The sequence below is a fragment of the Amphiura filiformis genome, chromosome 11 (genome assembly GCF_039555335.1).
Source record: "Amphiura filiformis chromosome 11, Afil_fr2py, whole genome shotgun sequence".
Classification (NCBI taxonomy): Eukaryota; Metazoa; Echinodermata; class Ophiuroidea; order Amphilepidida; family Amphiuridae; genus Amphiura; species Amphiura filiformis.
In genome coordinates, this window is record NC_092638.1 from 5,449,181 (window position 1) to 5,467,608 (window position 18,428).

Sequence of the window (18,428 nt, forward strand, 5' to 3'; positions counted from 1 at the left end):
CTGTTCATAATAATTATTTATTAATTGATCCAAGTTTTGACACAATCCTTGTATGTTGTTGTTTGTAAAGCCAAATGTGGATTAGATTGGATTCTTGTTTTTAAACTCCTCAACAAAAGTTTGGAAAGTTTTTTCAAGCATCTGTATCTCCAATTATTTGAGTGACATATTCACATCATGTTGCATATCACTAGATAGCTACAATGCTCCCTTTACAATGACACCCTATTTGAAACAACAACATTTTTCACGGCTGAGTACACGCCTTGTGAATGTAGTGGGTCTCAAACAGAATTTGCCAAATTGACCATTATTCTGTGCTCAAACAAAGCTAGCCACTAACCTCGAGCGGGTGGAAAAAACACAGCAGCCACAATAGTCAGGCACCTTCTCCTCATGCTGCTCACCGACCTGGTTGCGAATTTTTTTTCCGTAGTTAACATTTGAATAGGAGAAACTTATAATACATAATGTATAGTATTACATGTATTATGAGGCTAGATTCCACATGCCATTATTACTAAGTATTTCTTCTTACTTAACAAAAAGAAACGAACTATATTATATTTAAAATTCTACCAAAGTGAATTTTACACCCTTGAAAGTTAATTTTCTACCACCCAAAGAACAATATTCAATAAAGAATAACACTTTCAGACCTGCCAACTGTCCCTCATTTTGAGGGACTGTCCCTCATTTGGGGTTTGCCAAAGTGAAATTTCAGAATCAAGTGGCGCAGCTATTTACAACTGCTGAATACAGCAAAAATGAAACAGGAGGCAGCGAAGGAGTAGAAGTTGTAGCAAATGAACCGTTCGACAATGAAATGGGAAAAGGCCAATTTACACTCAAAGTATACCATGCACGACAGTAAGTATACACTTATGCACTGTGTTAAATTCACTACCCCATGCGCATATTTTGGGGGCACAAGCAGGGGGTGGTAACAGGGCCGGATTTACCATAGGGCCAGATGGGCCCAGGGCCCCCAAAATTGCTCGGTGCAGTGTGCATCTTCCATTTTAGCCAAAAAACATATTTTGGGCCAAAATAGCCTACAAAAATTGCAAAATTTTGCGCGCTTCACGCGCATGGCCTGTTATATAGCAAAATTCAGCTTCAATTCGGGCTAAAATAAGTCAAAAATTGACTAGTAAAATCTAAAGACTTGGCCACTTGAGTGCACATGCCTTCCTCACGGTGCGTTTGAGGCCTCCAAATTTTGGCCTGGCCCAGGGCCCCCAAAAAGGTAAATCCGGCCCTGGGTGGCAAAAAAGAAGGGGCGGCAGAAGAAGGGGCGGCAAGAAGAATTATTAAAGGAAAAAAGGGTGGTGCAGAAGGGGCAGGAATGTAAAAAGGCTGGAAATCAAAATCTTTACAAAAGTTGTTCAAAGAAAGTATATCTTTATGGTTGCCAGCAGGGCCACTGCTCAAGGGGGCGGGGTTATTGGGGTGTGTGTAAACCAGGCAGACGACGCGGACACATCATTGTTAATTGGTGATGAACAACGGTGAAACAATCCCTAAATCTTTTCCCTTTTATCAAGCACAACATAACTGTTCATAATAATTATTTATTAATTGATCCAAGTTTTGACACAATCCTTGTATGTTGTTGTTTGTAAAGCCAAATGTGGATTAGATTGGATTCTTGTTTTTAAACTCCTCAACAAAAGTTTGGAAAGTTTTTTCAAGCATCTGTATCTCCAATTATTTGAGTGACATATTCACATCATGTTGCATATCACTAGATAGCTACAATGCTCCCCTTTACAATGACACCCTATTTGAAACAACAACATTTTTCACGGCTGAGTACACGCCTTGTGAATGTAGTGGGTCTCAAACAGAATTTGCCAAATTGACCATTATTCTGTGCTCAAACAAAGCTAGCCACTAACCTCGAGCGGGTGGAAAAAACACAGCAGCCACAATAGTCAGGCACCTTCTCCTCATGCTGCTCACCGACCTGGTTGCGAATTTTTTTTCCGTAGTTAACATTTGAATAGGAGAAACTTATAATACATAATGTATAGTATTACATGTATTATGAGGCTAGATTCCACATGCCATTATTACTAAGTATTTCTTCTTACTTAACAAAAAGAAACGAACTATATTATATTTAAAATTCTACCAAAGTGAATTTTACACCCCTTGAAAGTTAATTTTCTACCACCCAAAGAACAATATTCAATAAAGAATAACACTTTCAGACCTGCCAACTGTCCCTCATTTTGAGGGACTGTCCCTCATTTGGGGTTTGCCAAAGTGAAATTGAGGGACAGTCCTGTTTTCTGAAAATTTCAGTGATGGCAAATTTAAATGTATGAACAGCAGAAAATGATGAAAATGTCCCTTTAAAATTTGCTATAGCATTTTTAGTCTATTGTGATATTAAAATTCAGACCTGCAAAACCTTCTGAATTCTGAAAGTGTTGCACACATTGTCTTTGAATTTGTCGGTACCTGTTTTTTGTACATGTGCAAGGTTTTGGTCTCAATGTCCCTCATTCTGGCTTCTGTAGGTTGGCAGGTCTGCACTTTATCGGGCAAATTCTCCCAAATTCTACCTGATTACTCTGCCACCAGACTATTCTGTGTTACAGACTGGGAAACCTGGCTCATGCTTGCCGCTCCCACGGCAAGGATTGTGAGTCGTCTTTGACAAAGACTACCACCAGACTAATATACTACCCTCTGTAATTACAATGCATGAAGTTGATTTTGCCTTTTGTTTTTCAGGAAATTACCTCTAATGATAAGATCATTAGTACCATCTGGAGCTCTAATTGAACTACATGAAGAGTCATGGAATGCTTATCCATACTGCAAAACAGTTATCAAAGTGAGTTTAAAGAGAATGTGTTTTATTAAACCATTCAATTCTGTTATTCAAAACGACTCTTTAAGCAATGGCGGCACCAGGAATTTTTTCGGGGGTGGTGGGGGGCATGGGGGAAGTGAACGTAATTTGTTGTTTTTTCCCCCAAAAGTGTGGGGAAAACTGGGGGGGCAAGCAAAAATTGGGGGGATGCCCCCACCCCCGTAGTGCACCACTGACTTTACAGTGATCAAAATCAATTACTGTAAAAATGGACATTTTCGTGAATGTATTTTTTGGACCTTTGTCAATTGGAAACTGTTCATATGTTTTTTAATTTGTGATTCTAAGCTGTATTCTTTGCATTGACTATACAGGGTGTATCAAAATTATGTATACAGTTTGAAAAATGCTGCTAGATTAAAAAGTATGAAGTCTGTGGTAAAAATTCTCTAGTTGATAACTTAATCAACATCTTGTCCTCCTATAGCTGAAAAATCACTGGCGTGTGACCAATGATAACGATTTGGGGGCTACTTTTGTGAACCGATTACAAAAAGCAGTTGCGCGAAGTCACATAAAAAATCAAAACATCATACAAATCACACAAAAAAGTCTCACCACTTTCTGTACTGTTTGCAGTTATTGACAGTTTTAGTCTTAGTCTTCCACATGCCCACAATTCTTCTGTATGCAAATTTAGGCTCTTCTCAACATGGCGTTCACACCACATCTAATGAGAGGTCTGTCCTGCCTGAGAATGTCAACTTGTGCAATTATGCGTCTCTGAAGTTCATCAAGGTCTGCAGGAGGACTTGTGAAAACACTTAATGCAAACTCTGCTTCATCGCCAATGATGAAATCTTCCAGGAAACGTAGAGGACGGGCAAGAAGCCACTGACAGAACACAGTGCGACGTTGGTGATCTGCTTGCTGAAGTTGATGTCTCCTTATCGTCTGATAGGGACAAAATCGCAAGTCATAAACGAGTTATTCTGTTAAAGGTTGCAGATGGTATTCCAAGCCCATTTGGACGGCAGCTAATTTGACCTCCTGCTTGCCCCGCCTGCAGAGTGTTAAGGACTGCTAGGAGATCTTCCCGTTCGAAGGAGATCACAATATTCTCTGTTCAGATTACGACTCGTTCCAGTTATTTGATACTTGTAAATAGCGCCATGTGAAGTGGGACATGCATTTGGGTACTGCTGACGGAATCTCCGAAGCACTTCTGCTGGACTCTGGATGTGATGGTACACTGCAACAAGGAAGGCCCTTTGCTCTGGAGTGTACCGTGGAGTATCCATTTTAATGTTGCTATTCTCCTTGTCAAGTAAAACCTAGCATATGTAAGGAGGTAGTTGCCCAGATTTACCGAAAGTCACATGTTATGTAACTCACACATGTACATGATTGGAACCCTAACAATGAGGACAAATGATCTGTACACCTGCATGTTTCTCTTGGCTGCACAACATAACAAGCACCAGGCATTTGAACCCAACTGACTTTGCGCAACTGCTTTTTGTACTCGGCTTACAAAAGTAGCCGCCAAATCCTTATTAATGGTCACACGCCAGTGATATTTCAGCTGCGGACAAGATGTTGACGAAGTTATCAACTAGAAAATTTTGACCAAAGACATCATACTTTTTAATCTAGCGGCATTTTTCAAAGTGTATACTTAATTTTGATACACCCTGTATACAGATAAGGAATATGATTTTAAGGATTAGTATCATTTGTAACACATTTTTTCATTTTTCAAACACATTTTTCAAATCAATGTTACAAAATTTATCCCATGTAGGAATTCATGTGAAGTAAAAATTTTAATTGAATGAACACAACAGTAGGCCTGCATAATCATATTTCAAAGCACAAAATATGGATGGGCTGAAAATACCCCGGGGGTGGGCACATCAACAAATGTTGGTGGTGGGAATTTTGAGGTGGTGGGTCTTTGTGAGCTGACGGCAAACAGGTAAAAGGGGGTCTTTTGGAGCTACGAACCAGGCTGCAAACAAGTAAAATGGGGTCTTTTGGAGCTGCGAACAATCAAAATCAAGGGTCTTTCTTGGCTTTTTGGTTGATGATCGCCTGAAAAAAAAACCCCAGAAATATGAGGGATGAGAAATTTTGGTGTCTTTTGGAGCTGAAAATATCAAAATCAAGGGTCTTTCAGAGCTCTTGGGTATTTTGAAGCTGCAAAATCCAAAAAGGGGGTGTCTTTCCGGGGGAACATACCCTTATGGTCATTTGTGTTGAGTTCCCCCACCCCTGGGTAAAATACTGATCAAGCTAATCAAAAGACATCATAAATACCAGCCAAACAGGAGCAAATTGGATTATACACAATATTGGAAACTACTGGTTCCCTCTGATTACGATGTAGGAATTGGGAGCGCGAACAGCAAGCACGTACCGCATTGAGCCGGGCAGCACCAAACTGACCCATCAATCTGGCTATTGATACTTGTCGACTTGTTGGGACTTTACCATGACTGGTTGAGATTTTGCAAGGCTCCAAACTAGAGCTAAGTGTATGCTTGTGGTGTTCAGCATACTATATCATATGTTCATTCAATTGAAATTCTTACTGTAGTTCTTAAGGGTTTGTTCACCCACCTTTGCACAGTATTTTTTGTGGGACCTGGGAGCACATCAGACACACCTAATTGCATTCTGAATACAAGGAATGTCCTTCTGATGGCAAATAATTTTGATTTTTTGAAATTTGTGATATAATACAAATTTTATGGCGCTAGTGGGGGCAAAGGGGCATTTTTCTTGCCCTCCCCCCACTTTTGAGGCAAAACCCAAAAAGTTAACGTAAATTTCCACTTTTTGCACCAATTTTCCCCCCCCCCCCCGAAATTCACTTTTCCTCCCAATGCCCCCCCCTCCAAAAAAAAAATTTGTGGTACCGCTACTGCTTACCTTGTCAGGGAATAAGACAATGCCAGACACAATTCCAATAAATTATAATTAAATGACTTTATGATGAAGCTCGGGCAAACTGAAATTACAATGAATTGATAAAGTGTGAAAAAATCGGGACCCAGCCATTCGATCACCAGTCAATATCTCATACCACTGCACCACCAGAGTTCACAGATATTATAATCTCAAGTAGTCATTCCCATTGTCTACATGTACTCTCTCATTGTGTCTTGGCAGTCAATTATTAATTAAAATTATTAGTAATGTTGATGGTGATGAACATCAGTTTCATGACACAATGTAACAGGGGCTATTTTAATGTGCCTACAGGCACGTTCGTGCAGTGCAGTGAGAATTAAATATCAAGATGTATGTATTACTTACATGGCATGTATTGTAAGTAATACATATATATATATATTGATATTATTTAAATTTGTTTTTATTATTAGAATCCGCTCATCATGAAAGACAGCATGGAATTAAAAATTGAGACGTGGTACAAACCAGGAAGGGGTGACCTACCTAATGTAAGTATCTCAAAACAACAGCTAACAACTTTGCTTCAGTTGCAATAGCCACAATTCTTAAACACTTGAGAATGATCTTGCAATCATTTTGGTTCTTATGTACCTGTGGGATATGGCACGATATCACACACTTAAAGGCCCATTCAGTGATTTGCTCATCCGGATGATCGTAAAAATCATCAAAATTCAGATTTTGGTACCTTTGTCGTTGTCATAGATGTGCTAACATAGCCTACAAGTGGTTCAGCCGAAAGCTGTGTATTTAAGACAAAATAAGACATTTTACACGAATCTGTAATTTAGATACAGATAGTATCTAAATTACTACATGTATTTGAATGGGGCTTCAACTTTGTCAGTAGGCCTACTGCTGTTTTCTTCGTTGTTTTTTTTGCCAAATTTGTCATTTCAAAAATACCAAATGACAATTTGAATGACTTATTCTTCACTTTTAAGCAATTTATAAACAATTTTAATTTTTTTAAAACTTGCACTGTGATCACTGAATGGGTCTTTAAGCGTGTGTGTGTGTCGACACACTATTTGAACCAATGAGAGGTGCATAGCAACAACGAGACTGATCGATTCTAAGCCTTAGGTAATATCTTGTAAATGAAGGATCTCATTTAATTACAATTTGGTATACTTAAATGATATGAAAATTATGTGTACACAATATTTTTGTGTCATGTTTATATTTTGACATAATTAAAGGCCCATTCAGTGATTTGCTTGTGTAATTTCCATTTCAGGGAGTTTGTGCCACTAAACCCTGCCAACTGGTCAACTAATGTAGTTTAGTTTGTAGGAATGCACAAATCTGGGCAGTGGGTTACCTTTTGGGAAGCCCGCTGCGGCGGTACCCCACTATTGGCTTGACTTTGCAATTTGCTTCAAATTTCGGGTTTTCTAGATTTACTTTGCATCTGTTTTGTTTAAAAGTATGTGCTTAGAATAAATAACACAACTAACTTGGTTTTAATTATATTACTGTTTACTAATATGCATTGAATGCAAGTAAAGTAATTCTATATACAGCCGGAATTAACAGTGGCGTAGCTAGGCTAGCTCTCACTGCAATAAATTTGTTTTACAATTCCTATAAATCTTTCTTCACTTACTTTGCTAATGTTACATTATTGTTTTAAAGAAGAAAATTGTATCCAAACGGTCACATTTCAGCACATCATATCTAAGCTCCCATTGGGCGCCCCATTTTAATTATATTACTGTTTACTAATATGCATTGAATGCAAGTAAAGTAATTCTATATACAGCCAGAATTAACAGTCCCAGCAAACACAAAAACGTTTTAAAAACGTTTTAAATAAGTTATATTTTGGCTTTTGGTTTAGGTAAAACGTTTTAATAACATTAAAATGTCGGGTTATATAAAGGTCATGATAACGTTTTAAAAGCGTTTTGTGTGAAAACACACTACAACAATATTTTTAAATGTTTTCAAAAAATATTATTGTAAACTATTTTTGTAAACATTTTTGCCAAATATTGTGTCAATACTTAAATAACATTATGTTAAAATATTTGAACCTAGCAAACACAGAAATGTTCTTAAAATGTTTTTTCAAAACCTTTTAATAACATTTAAATGTCGGGTTATATAAAGGTCATGAAAATGTTTTTAAAACGTTATTGAAAATATTTGGGGCAAACATTTTTCGGAAAATATTTTTTCAAATCCAAAATTACATTCTGTTTAAAATGTTTTATATCAAGTTGTCACGAATGTTTTTGGAATGTTATTAAAACGTTTTTATACCCTTTATATAACCCGACATTTAAACGTTTTCTGTAAAACATTTGTGTTTGCTGAGCAGTAGATTATCAAAAAATGTTTTTTAAGGTTATGAAAACGTTTTATACTCTTAATATACCCTTTATATAACCCGACATTTAAACGTTTTCTGACAATCTTTTATAACCTTTTGCGAATGATGTCGAAAACGTTTTGTGTTTGCTGGGGTGGCGTAGCTAGGCTAGCTCTCACTGCAATAAATTTGTTTTACAATTCCTTTAAATCTTTCTTCACTTACTATGCTAATGTTACATTATTGTTTTAAAGAAGAAAATTGTATCCAAATGATCACATTTCAGCACATCACATCAAAGCTCCCATTGGGCGCCCCATTCCTTTTAAAAAGGAGTTTTTATTAAGATTTTTACACAATTTAAATTTCTTTTGTATGTCATTTTCAGGTACATAATCTATCAGAAGAAGAATTAAAGTTGAGAGAGGTAGTAGTCATTGATATAGCGAATGATGCTGTATATCATGAGGTAAGTATATGGGGAGTGCCCCCTGGTATGATCCAGAGGGGGAGGGACGTGCTGCCCTGGTATTACCCCCTCCCCCCAAAAAAAATTGTTGTTGTTGAGCATTTACTAGTTGTATACCGGTACCTTTACATTAAATCATAAGAAACAGCCACAACTAGTAATCATTTTATTCCCACAAGAGTCAAGATGCCTTCTTTGCAGTAGACCTATTGGTCTATTTCATGAGATGGCACTCAGTTTCACTCAAAAAAACTGAAACTGGTGAGAAAAACCTGACAAAGCACCTAGGCCCTAAATGCAAGCCCCCTTAGCCCCCAAATGGGCTGAAAATAAATAAAAATGCAGGAATTTGGAAACCTGAATTCAGGATAAAAACGGAAAAGTGGCATCTCTGATTTTAATGGAACTATCAAGTTAAGGAGGCTGTGTACTCTCAGACATGCATGTAGTAAAAGTGCAATAACTTTGTAATTATTCGTGCAAGACATATAAAAGTATACATTTTTATGAAGGCAAGACATCAATCACAAAATCACAAAAAGGTGAGTTTTTGGAAATATTTGGTAGGTACATCATAACAAAAAAACACTCTTTCGAAAATATTTTATTTTGTTTTTAGCTCAATCTTGAGGCTCTATTCCAAAAACGTTTATTTTTATTTTTGTGATATTGGCCTTATTTTTTGAGATATTGACCATATAAGGCATCAAATTGAACTTTTAAAATTCACAAACGCCTATTTGCACAAAATGATGCCTAAAATCGGAAATAGACCAAAATATTAAAAAATGAGAAAACCGTTTCTTGAGTCGATCGTGCTTTTTACGATGATCATATTTGCTTACCTATAGATGCTGTATTTATTGAGTTATTGTGTACCTAAATCGTCATTTTACCGTTTAAAGTGGTCACATTTTGCACTTTAGTCAAATCTCGCAGGAGAATGCAGCAGTTTTTATTTTTCTACCTTACATTACTTAAACATCGGGTAAATCCACGGCCCCTTGAGAAGTTTGAGCGAAATCCATTCATAACTTGATATTTAAATCGGGGAAAGAACTTGAAAAAACCCACATTTTATCAGCTAAAACGGAGCCATTTGACCGCTAGGTTTTTGTGAAATCAGTGCTTCTGTGGTGTTCTATAAGATGCGCCACGCATGCAGATAAGCGTCGCGTATGTGTAGCGTATTTGTGCGTTAACAAATTGCGCGATACGCAACGCGATGCGTTGTTGCGCGTGTGTACCCTGCTGGTACAACAAAGATTTTCTTTCCTTTTCAATTTCAAACACGAGTGGAATAGTGAAATAAAATCCTTAAAATATTGCAGTTGGAGTTTACAAATCTGGATTTTCATTCCTTGTATTTATAAAAACATAACAAAGTACAAACATATAAAAAAAACCTCAATTTTGCGAAAGAAACAATGTCTAAAGTACACAGCTGCCTTAACAGGCGAGGATATTTTTTTGGGGCAGGCCCGGTGCATCCCCCCTCCCCCTAAAAAAGGAAAGGAAAGGAGAAAGGAAAGGAGAGAAGAGAAAGGGACAATTAATCCTGTTACATCACTATTTCTATGGCGAATACCTTTTAGGCCTATACTTTAATTGTTTTTTGCATATTACCATTGTGACATTTGCAGGAGGTGGCAGTTTTGCAGCATATAAAGTCTGCTTAAAAAGTAACACAGCTGTTATAAACAAGCCTATCGCTTCAGAACTAATAATTGTTTCTAAAATATTTCTGCATAGAAAGAAGGATGATTTATTTATTTGATACCCCCATTTGCCAAATGTCGTTCAATATTAACAACACAGTAGTGCATTTGAAGAAAAATACCTGAATTTAAAAGTTGACATCGATCAATGGTTATTTCGCAAGCATTGTGGCACGTAAAACCCTCCATTATCTTCGCGCTAAACTTCAAATCAATACAAATAGCTGCAACTTTTAAATCCTGGTATTTCTCTTTAAAAATCATTGCTGTGTTGTTAATATTGAACAAAATGGGACAAATGGGGTATCAAAATATATGTAAATAAATCATCCTTCATTTTATGTTGAAATATTCTGAACACAATTATTAGTTCTGATGCTATAGGCATATTTATAACAGCTGTGTTACTTTTTGTGCAGTCTACTGCGGCAAAATGGGCCACTCACTGTGACAACAAGAGCAGTTATTGCGTTGCAATTCTGGTAGACCGAACTAAGCATATCCTGTTGACCCCATATGACCTTTGACCTCGGTTAACCTATCTGATGACCTTTGACTTCGGATGATATTAAATTAATTTATTAATTCAATTAATTCAATTATTCATGTTTTATTTATTTAACTATAGACCTACTCTCTCTTTCTTCATTTAAAGGGTTAATATAACGCTATTTATTTATTTATTTATTTATTACACATATGTCAATACAGCATGTATTGGACTCGCTACACTGTGTTTCACGTTGCTAAAACGATCATCAGGCGAATGACTACGGATGTTTTTTCTTCTTCCTGGCAGTATTGCCATGTCGACATTTGCTTATGAATTCAGTCCGTTTGTTTAACGATCTGTTTGGATCGGTTTTTTTATTATTAAGGATTGCCAATTTCTCTTCTAGGCATAGATTACATATACCCGTTTCACGCCTAAAAGTATTGGATTCAAATATTTTTTCTTTTTCATCTCAGGATTACAAAGAGGAATGGGATCCACTGAAATTCAAATCAGAAAAGACAGGAAGAGGACCATTAATAGGACCATGGAAAGTAAGTACTCTACACCCAGTATCAGGGCTAGTCATCTTCAGGTCAATATTCTTCTCTTAATTTTTCATAAACGATATTTTTTTCACAGTGGGTAAGGGTGGAGTGCTTTTATTCCATTTTACCAAAATTTTACCAAAATTTTACCAAAATTTCATGCAGATTAATTTGTTTAGCAAATATTGTCAAATTTGAATTTCATTCTCGTATACCAGAACGAAATTACAACAGTCACCTATGGGGCAGTGTAATACACATAATCATGCATAACTCGCAAACGCAAAATCGAAATCAACTCCAATTTTGGGAATAAGCTTTTTTTCGTGCATATCTACTGAAAAATGTCATAAAAAGAGGATGCTAGGATCACGAAATCCTCCTTTAAGTTTGTGTATATTGTTCCTTATCACTGCAGTCACAGGTGGAGCCTGTTATGTGTTGCTACAAGCTTGTCACTTTATATTATATATTAAGTTTGTGTATATTGTTCCTTATCATTGCAGTCACAAGTGGAGCACGTTACGTGTTGCTACAAGCTTGTCACTTATTATATATTAAGTTTGTGTATATTGTTCCTTATCACTGCAGTCACAGGTAGCTACAGGTGGAGCCTGTTATGTGTTGCTACAAGCTTGTCACTTATTATATATTAAGTTTGTGTGTATTGTTCCTTATCATTACAGTCACAAGTGGAGCCTATTATGTATTGCTACAAGCTTGTCACTTAGTATATATTATTAAGTTTGTGTGTATTGTTCCTTATCATTGCAGTCACAAGTGGAGCCTGTTATGTGTTGCTACAAGCTTGTCAATTATTATATATTAAGTTTGTGTATATTGTTCCTTATCATTGCAGTCCTGTGTTGCTACAAGCTTGTCACTTATTATATATTAATTTTGTGTGTATTGTTCCTTATCATTGCAGTCACAAGTGGAGCCTGTTATGTGTTGCTACAAGCTTGTCACTTAGTATATATTAAGTTTGTGTGTATTGTTCCTTATCATTGCAGTCACAAGTGGAGCCTGTTATGTGTTGCTACAAGCTTGTCACTTATTATATATTAAGTTTGTGTGTATTGTTCCTTATCATTGCAGTCACAAGTGGAGCATGTTATGTGTTGCTACAAGCTTGTCACTTATTATATATTAAGTTTGTGTGTATTGTTCCTTATCATTGCAGTCACAAGTGGAGCATGTTATGTGTTGCTACAAGCTTGTCACTTATTATATATTAAGTTTGTGTGTATTGTTCCTTATCATTGCAGTCACAAGTGGAGCCTGTTATGTGTTGCTACAAGCTTGTCACTTATTATATATTAAGTTTGTGTGTATTGTTCCTTATCATTGCAGTCACAAGTGGAGCCTGTTATGTGTTGCTACAAGCTTGTCACTTATTATATATTAAGTTTGTGTGTATTGTTCCTTATCATTGCAGTCACAAGTGTAGCATGTTATGTGTTGCTACAAGCTTGTCACTTATTATATATTAAGTTTGTGTGTATTGTTCCTTATCATTGCAGTCACAAGTGGAGCCTGTTATGTATTGCTACAAGCTTGTCACTTATTATATATTAAGTTTGTGTGTATTGTTCCTTATCATTGCAGTCACAAGTAGAGCCTGTTATGTGTTGCTACAAGCTTGTCACTTATTATATATTAAGTTTGTGTGTATTGTTCCTTATCATTGCAGTCACAAGTAGAGCCTGTTATGTGTTGCTACAAGCTTGTCACTTATTATATATTAAGTTTGTGTGTATTGTTCCTTATCATTGCAGTCACAAGTAGAGCCTGTTATGTGTTGCTACAAGCTTGTCACTTATTATATATTAAGTTTGTGTGTATTGTTCCTTATCATTGCAGTCACAAGTAGAGCCTGTTATGTGTTGCTACAAGCTTGTCACTTATTATATATTAAGTTTGTGTGTATTGTTCCTTATCATTGCAGTCACAAGTAGAGCCTGTTATGTGTTGCTACAAGCTTGTCACTTATTATATATTAAGTTTGTGTGTATTGTTCCTTATCATTGCAGTCACAAGTAGAGCCTGTTATGTGTTGCTACAAGCTTGTCACTTATTATATATTAAGTTTGTGTGTATTGTTCCTTATCATTGCAGTCACAAGTGGAGCCTGTTATGTGTTGCTACAAGCTTGTCACTTATTATATATTAAGTTTGTGTGTATTGTTCTTTATCATTGCAGTCACAAGTAGAGCCTGTTATGTGTTGCTACAAGCTTGTCAAATTTAATTTCCACTGGTTTGGCCTGCAGACAAAGATGGAGAACACTGTAATGAGGGTGAGTCATGCACTAAATAAAAATTCCTTTAAAAAGGAAATGGGTGTACCAAAGAAAAGTGTATCTGCAAACATAACACATAACTGTACAACAAATATGTACAAATTAAACAACAATGTTAAACTTTGCACCATCTATTTGCAGGTCATGTGTGTAATCAGAGAGTTTTGTTTTGGTGCAAGATACGGTAAAACCACTGCTGCCTTGAAAAATACTGAGGCCCAAAACAAAACCTGTCAATCATATGGGAAAGTTGAGTGCATTTGCTGAATGATTGTCATGCACGCCTTTTAACCACGGGAAATCATGGGTGAATTCCCTCTCTGCTGTTTTATCTACCCGCACGCTGCTCACGTGTTGATAAAATTTACATGAACATGCCCAGAATTAGCATGTTAAAAGTATCTTTATCAATAAAAACCTCACTTCAAAAATTTCTGATGATGATGAGTCTTTTTAACTTTAAAACTTATTATTTCGCTCAAAATTCTGTGCCATCAATGGAAAATGTGCTAATTTTTCACTTTTTTCGGGGGCTACTCACGTTAAATGTATCAGCCAATTAAAGTGATGGGACCTTTTCTAAGAACACGGCTGGTTTATTGACCTACTTTAGTTAAGGATTCTTGTGATATAAAACTTGTTTTGATTGGATAAGGGGAACAGGGTGACGTTTTACCCTAAAATAGGTTAACGAATCAGCCGATGGCTACTATCGAGCATGGCGAACTCGGATGTCTATTGACCGGTGTCATCGATCGTCAATAAACTCCCTATGCATGACGTGCGCCCATGCATGCATGACGATAGGTCATTATTGTGCATGATCATAGTACAGCTGACTGGTCAAATCTTTTCTGCACGAAAGTGGGCCTAACTTTTCCATATGATAGTGATTTCAGAATAGATGTTGCCCAACTGTCATTCATTACAGACATATCAGACATTTTCAACAAATAAGAATGGTAGTTAATGTTATTTTATGACATACATAAAACACAGTTAAATATAAACAGTTATTATTATATTAACCTATAGATATGTTAACCTGAATTCAACAAAGGTGAGGGACTGGCATATCAATATGCTTCAGTGAACAGCATACAACCACTACACTGTTCAATTGCTTTCATGTGATGTGGCGGTAGTTTTAAAAGCACGGGCCCGGAACAAAATATGATGAGCGTGCATACTGCCAGGCAAAAAACAAAGGAAATTGTGATGATGCATGTGCATACTGCCAGGCAATGACGGCAGAAGTCAACTCATCTATATCCTACAAAAAATTACTAGGTGAACTTGACAGAAATTGACAACAAGAGCTACCAATCACAGAATTGCAACTGCATTGGGTGACTGTGTGCTTTGCTAATACATTGGCGGGGGGGCCTTGAGGGGGCAAAATCAACAAATTTTGTGCAAAATTGCCACAAAAAGTTGAGATTTTCGTAATTTTTAATTATTACAAGGGGGCAAGAGTTCTGACTGGGGGCATTTCCCCCATGCCCCCCGTGGCACCGCCACATGGTCATGGTTATGTAGCTCGTATCTGTGACAAACACCATGGCCCACATGCTAATATTATTACTGACTGCACATAAGCGCACATTTAAAAAAAAGCTCATATTCTCACCCTATACCCCCTACTTTAGGTCCAAAGGGTCCATCTCTCACCCAATGACTCCATATTTTTATATTTTACTCTCACCAAATATGTGACACGATCAAGGGAAATGAGTCGGATGTCGCTAATATTGATTTTGAGATATTGGCAAAGAAAGTGTTAAAATTCTTTTGTTTTATATTGTTTTCAGCGATTGATAAATTGACGTAACTTCACAAAGAAAAGTCGTATCAACATGGGGCTTTCAGTTTCTGAAAGCTCTAAATGTCCTCTTTAGAAACATGTGTAAAACTCATTTTCGACCAGGGCCGACATGCGACTCATTCCCCTTGATCATGTCACATATGCCCTTTACTGTGAAAGTGTCAGCCCTACACCCATATCCATTTTGTATTGAAGTGAGCCCCCCGGGGATAAAGAGCACCATCATTGTTCAACTTTGCTTGAATGGCACTGATTTACATTTACAGTATGTTGCTTTGTGCTGTATGGTTTTGGCTTGTAGTCATTACCTTACACTACCTGGAGAGCATTGATCAAAAATTGAATTCCCTCCTGAGGTTTGTATCTGTCAATGAGTGACCAGATCACAAGGATGTCATTATAGCTAGAGGCAGTATATAACACAAATGGGTCAATGAGTTACATAAAAACTGTGTGGTATTTAGTTCACAGGAAGTGAGTTGCAATTTGTGGTTAAATTAATAAATGAGTTATTAAAAGAGTTATTACCATCGATTTGGTCGAAAAAGGAGGTGAGACATGATCAAATCTCTCCAGGGCACAAAACGTAATGGTTAGGGCTAATATTTTGATTGGATTTTATTTGCAGATATATCAGAGAATGTTCTCCACTTTCCATCGTCAGCTGTTTTGTACGATAGATAAATATATTGAATTGACTATGGATGACATCAGACGCATTGAAGAGGAAACTAAAAAGGAGTTGAATGCAGTAAGTCTAGAGTTATACTTGCTGGCAGAAAAGAACAGCACTTGTGTACACTAAGAGCATACACAGCGTTAGTGGGGTTCTGATTGGTTAATTAGCTGTCTGGCAATCATAGAGACTGGTTACTTATTGGCTGATTACCTGCCAAAGCGTTTGTCAACGCAGTGCGGCACAGCACTCACATCAATCAGAGCAGGAGTGTGGTTTACTTTTTATTAAACATATATTAAATTTTCATCAATTTGCAATCGATTGGGAGTATTTTTATAGTCAATTTGTTGCCGAAAAGGTCTAAAATCGCGCAAAGAAAAGGCATGTTTTCACATGTGTTTCAATGGGATGCTGAATTAGTGGTGACATGCTCCCATATACCCACACCCAGACTATCAGCCCTCCACAAACACACCCCCACACACAGTGGCATGCACAGCACATTGAAAGTGGGGGGCCAGGTTGTTCAGTTCCCCCCAGTGGTGTCTGATTGAGGTGTGTAAGGTGTGGTTTTAGCATTTTCCCCCGAATGACCAACAAAAGTGGGTGGGCATGTGACCCCCTGCCCTGCCTTTGCGCACGCCACTGCCCACACATGACACAGGGTATAAGGGGGGATGGGTGGGTTGTGTGATGACAAAGGGGGGTTGTGTTGTTTATTGTTGTCGTTTTTGTTATTTTGAAACTTTTTAGGTCAGGTCAGGGGGTTCGTCAGTAATACAGGCCATCCGGTCTTACGAGAACCTCTCAATGTATGCGTTTGTTGTTGTGCCGTTATATTTTATACTAATGAAATAAAGATGGATGAATGAATGAATGAAAAAAGATATACTTTGATCAGCTCGTAATCGGCTGGCCCTATAACATCTTGGATTAATATCAAAATATTTTATTTTGAGAATTGTTTTGTAACATCTCGCCAGAAACATCACAAATTATTTTAATAATTTGTGATGTTAAAATTCAAGTCCTATACATTGTCTACTTTCTTTAACAAAATAAATATAGACCAAACAGGTCAATTAATAGCACTCTTATATTGATCTACTTTTCAGTGTAGTGGTAAAAGCCTAACATTTCCCGCCTATTACAAGCTGATCAAACTATAGAGACATTTATAAATTAATTTAATACAAGAATGTCTTTAAAAAAGGATCATTTTTTTTTTTTTTTTCATTTCTTTCCAGCAACGTATCAACGGAGAACTCCGAGGTATATTTTTGAAATGAATATAGAGCACTCTATATTCTTCTACAGGGTGTCTTAGAAATGACTAGGTCTTATAGCCATTTATGTCAGTTTCCAAGTTTAACACAACCATCAGCATGATGAAGATAACAATATATTTTGCTTGACTGCCACAAAATCCATCTGTGCTATGAACTTAAAGGTATATTGTAACATTTCCATAGGAAACAGATTTGAATTTCTTATTCACAAAATATTTAGTTTTTACTGTCAGATGGCACCTTTTAATTTTAACAAGGGACTGTTCACAAACACTTTTTAGGGGGGCCTGATGCAAAAAGGGAGGGCCCTGAAAATTTTTGACCCTCCTTAAGGGGGGGGGCCTGAAAAAAATGACCACAAATTTTCCTGGGAAAATTGAGTTTATATGCTTTTCTATGGGGTTGACCCATAATTTTCATATCTAAAAGGGGGGCCCTGAAATTTTTGAGGTCTGTATAGGGGGGCCCGAAAAATTTTTGCGATGAAATTTTTTTGCATCAGGCCCCCCCTAACAATTGTTTGTGAACAGTCTCCAAAGGAAATGGTCATTTTATTTATTTCAGCATATAATGTAGCTAATAAAGCATGTCACTCTGTCAATCATGACTGAGGTAAATCCTTTTGATGCGCGCATTGTACATTAAATTTGGATTTGTCATTTTTGGAACAGGCATAACTGTAGAATACCCCTCTCAGGGTTGTAGTATGATAAATTGGTGGTTGGTTGTACTTAAACTTGGGGTATTTTGTTTCAATATATAGTTTGATTGGTGCATTTAAACTATTTTTTTATATAAAGTGTTAAATTCTATTTTAATTAAGTATATAGCCCGGGGTATATAGCTCTTGGTTTTTAAGGTGGTTCAGTCAGGGTAGACACAGTTGAAAATGAAGTATTTATAGGTCTTGGTTAAGTTAGTACAATCAGCATAGACACAGTTGAATACGCAGTATTCCTTTTCATGTGTTAATTCGGGGCAT

General features: G+C 36.8%; 1 protein-coding gene across 1 annotated transcript; it reads left to right on the forward strand.

Moving 5' to 3' along the window:
• The first annotated feature begins 728 nt into the window (after window positions 1–728).
• Window positions 729–17,689, forward strand: LOC140164257 (phosphatidylinositol transfer protein alpha isoform-like). Its single transcript, XM_072187526.1, has 8 exons — window positions 729–870; window positions 2,746–2,848; window positions 6,217–6,294; window positions 8,512–8,592; window positions 11,280–11,357; window positions 13,555–13,650; window positions 16,107–16,229; window positions 17,405–17,689. The coding sequence occupies exons 1-8, from the start codon at window positions 827–829 to the stop codon at window positions 17,444–17,446; spliced, it is 645 nt and encodes a 214-aa protein (XP_072043627.1). The 5' UTR covers window positions 729–826; the 3' UTR covers window positions 17,447–17,689.
• The last annotated feature ends 739 nt before the right edge of the window (window positions 17,690–18,428 follow it).

Coding starts and splice junctions, on each gene's coding strand:
- LOC140164257 (XM_072187526.1), top strand. CDS start 827: ATGGGAAAAGGCCAATTTACACTCAAAGTATACCATGCACGACA. Junction 6,295..8,511: donor GAAGGGGTGACCTACCTAAT/GTAAGTATCTCA, acceptor TGTCATTTTCAG/GTACATAATCTATCAGAAGA. Junction 16,230..17,404: donor CTAAAAAGGAGTTGAATGCA/GTAAGTCTAGAG, acceptor ATTTCTTTCCAG/CAACGTATCAACGGAGAACT.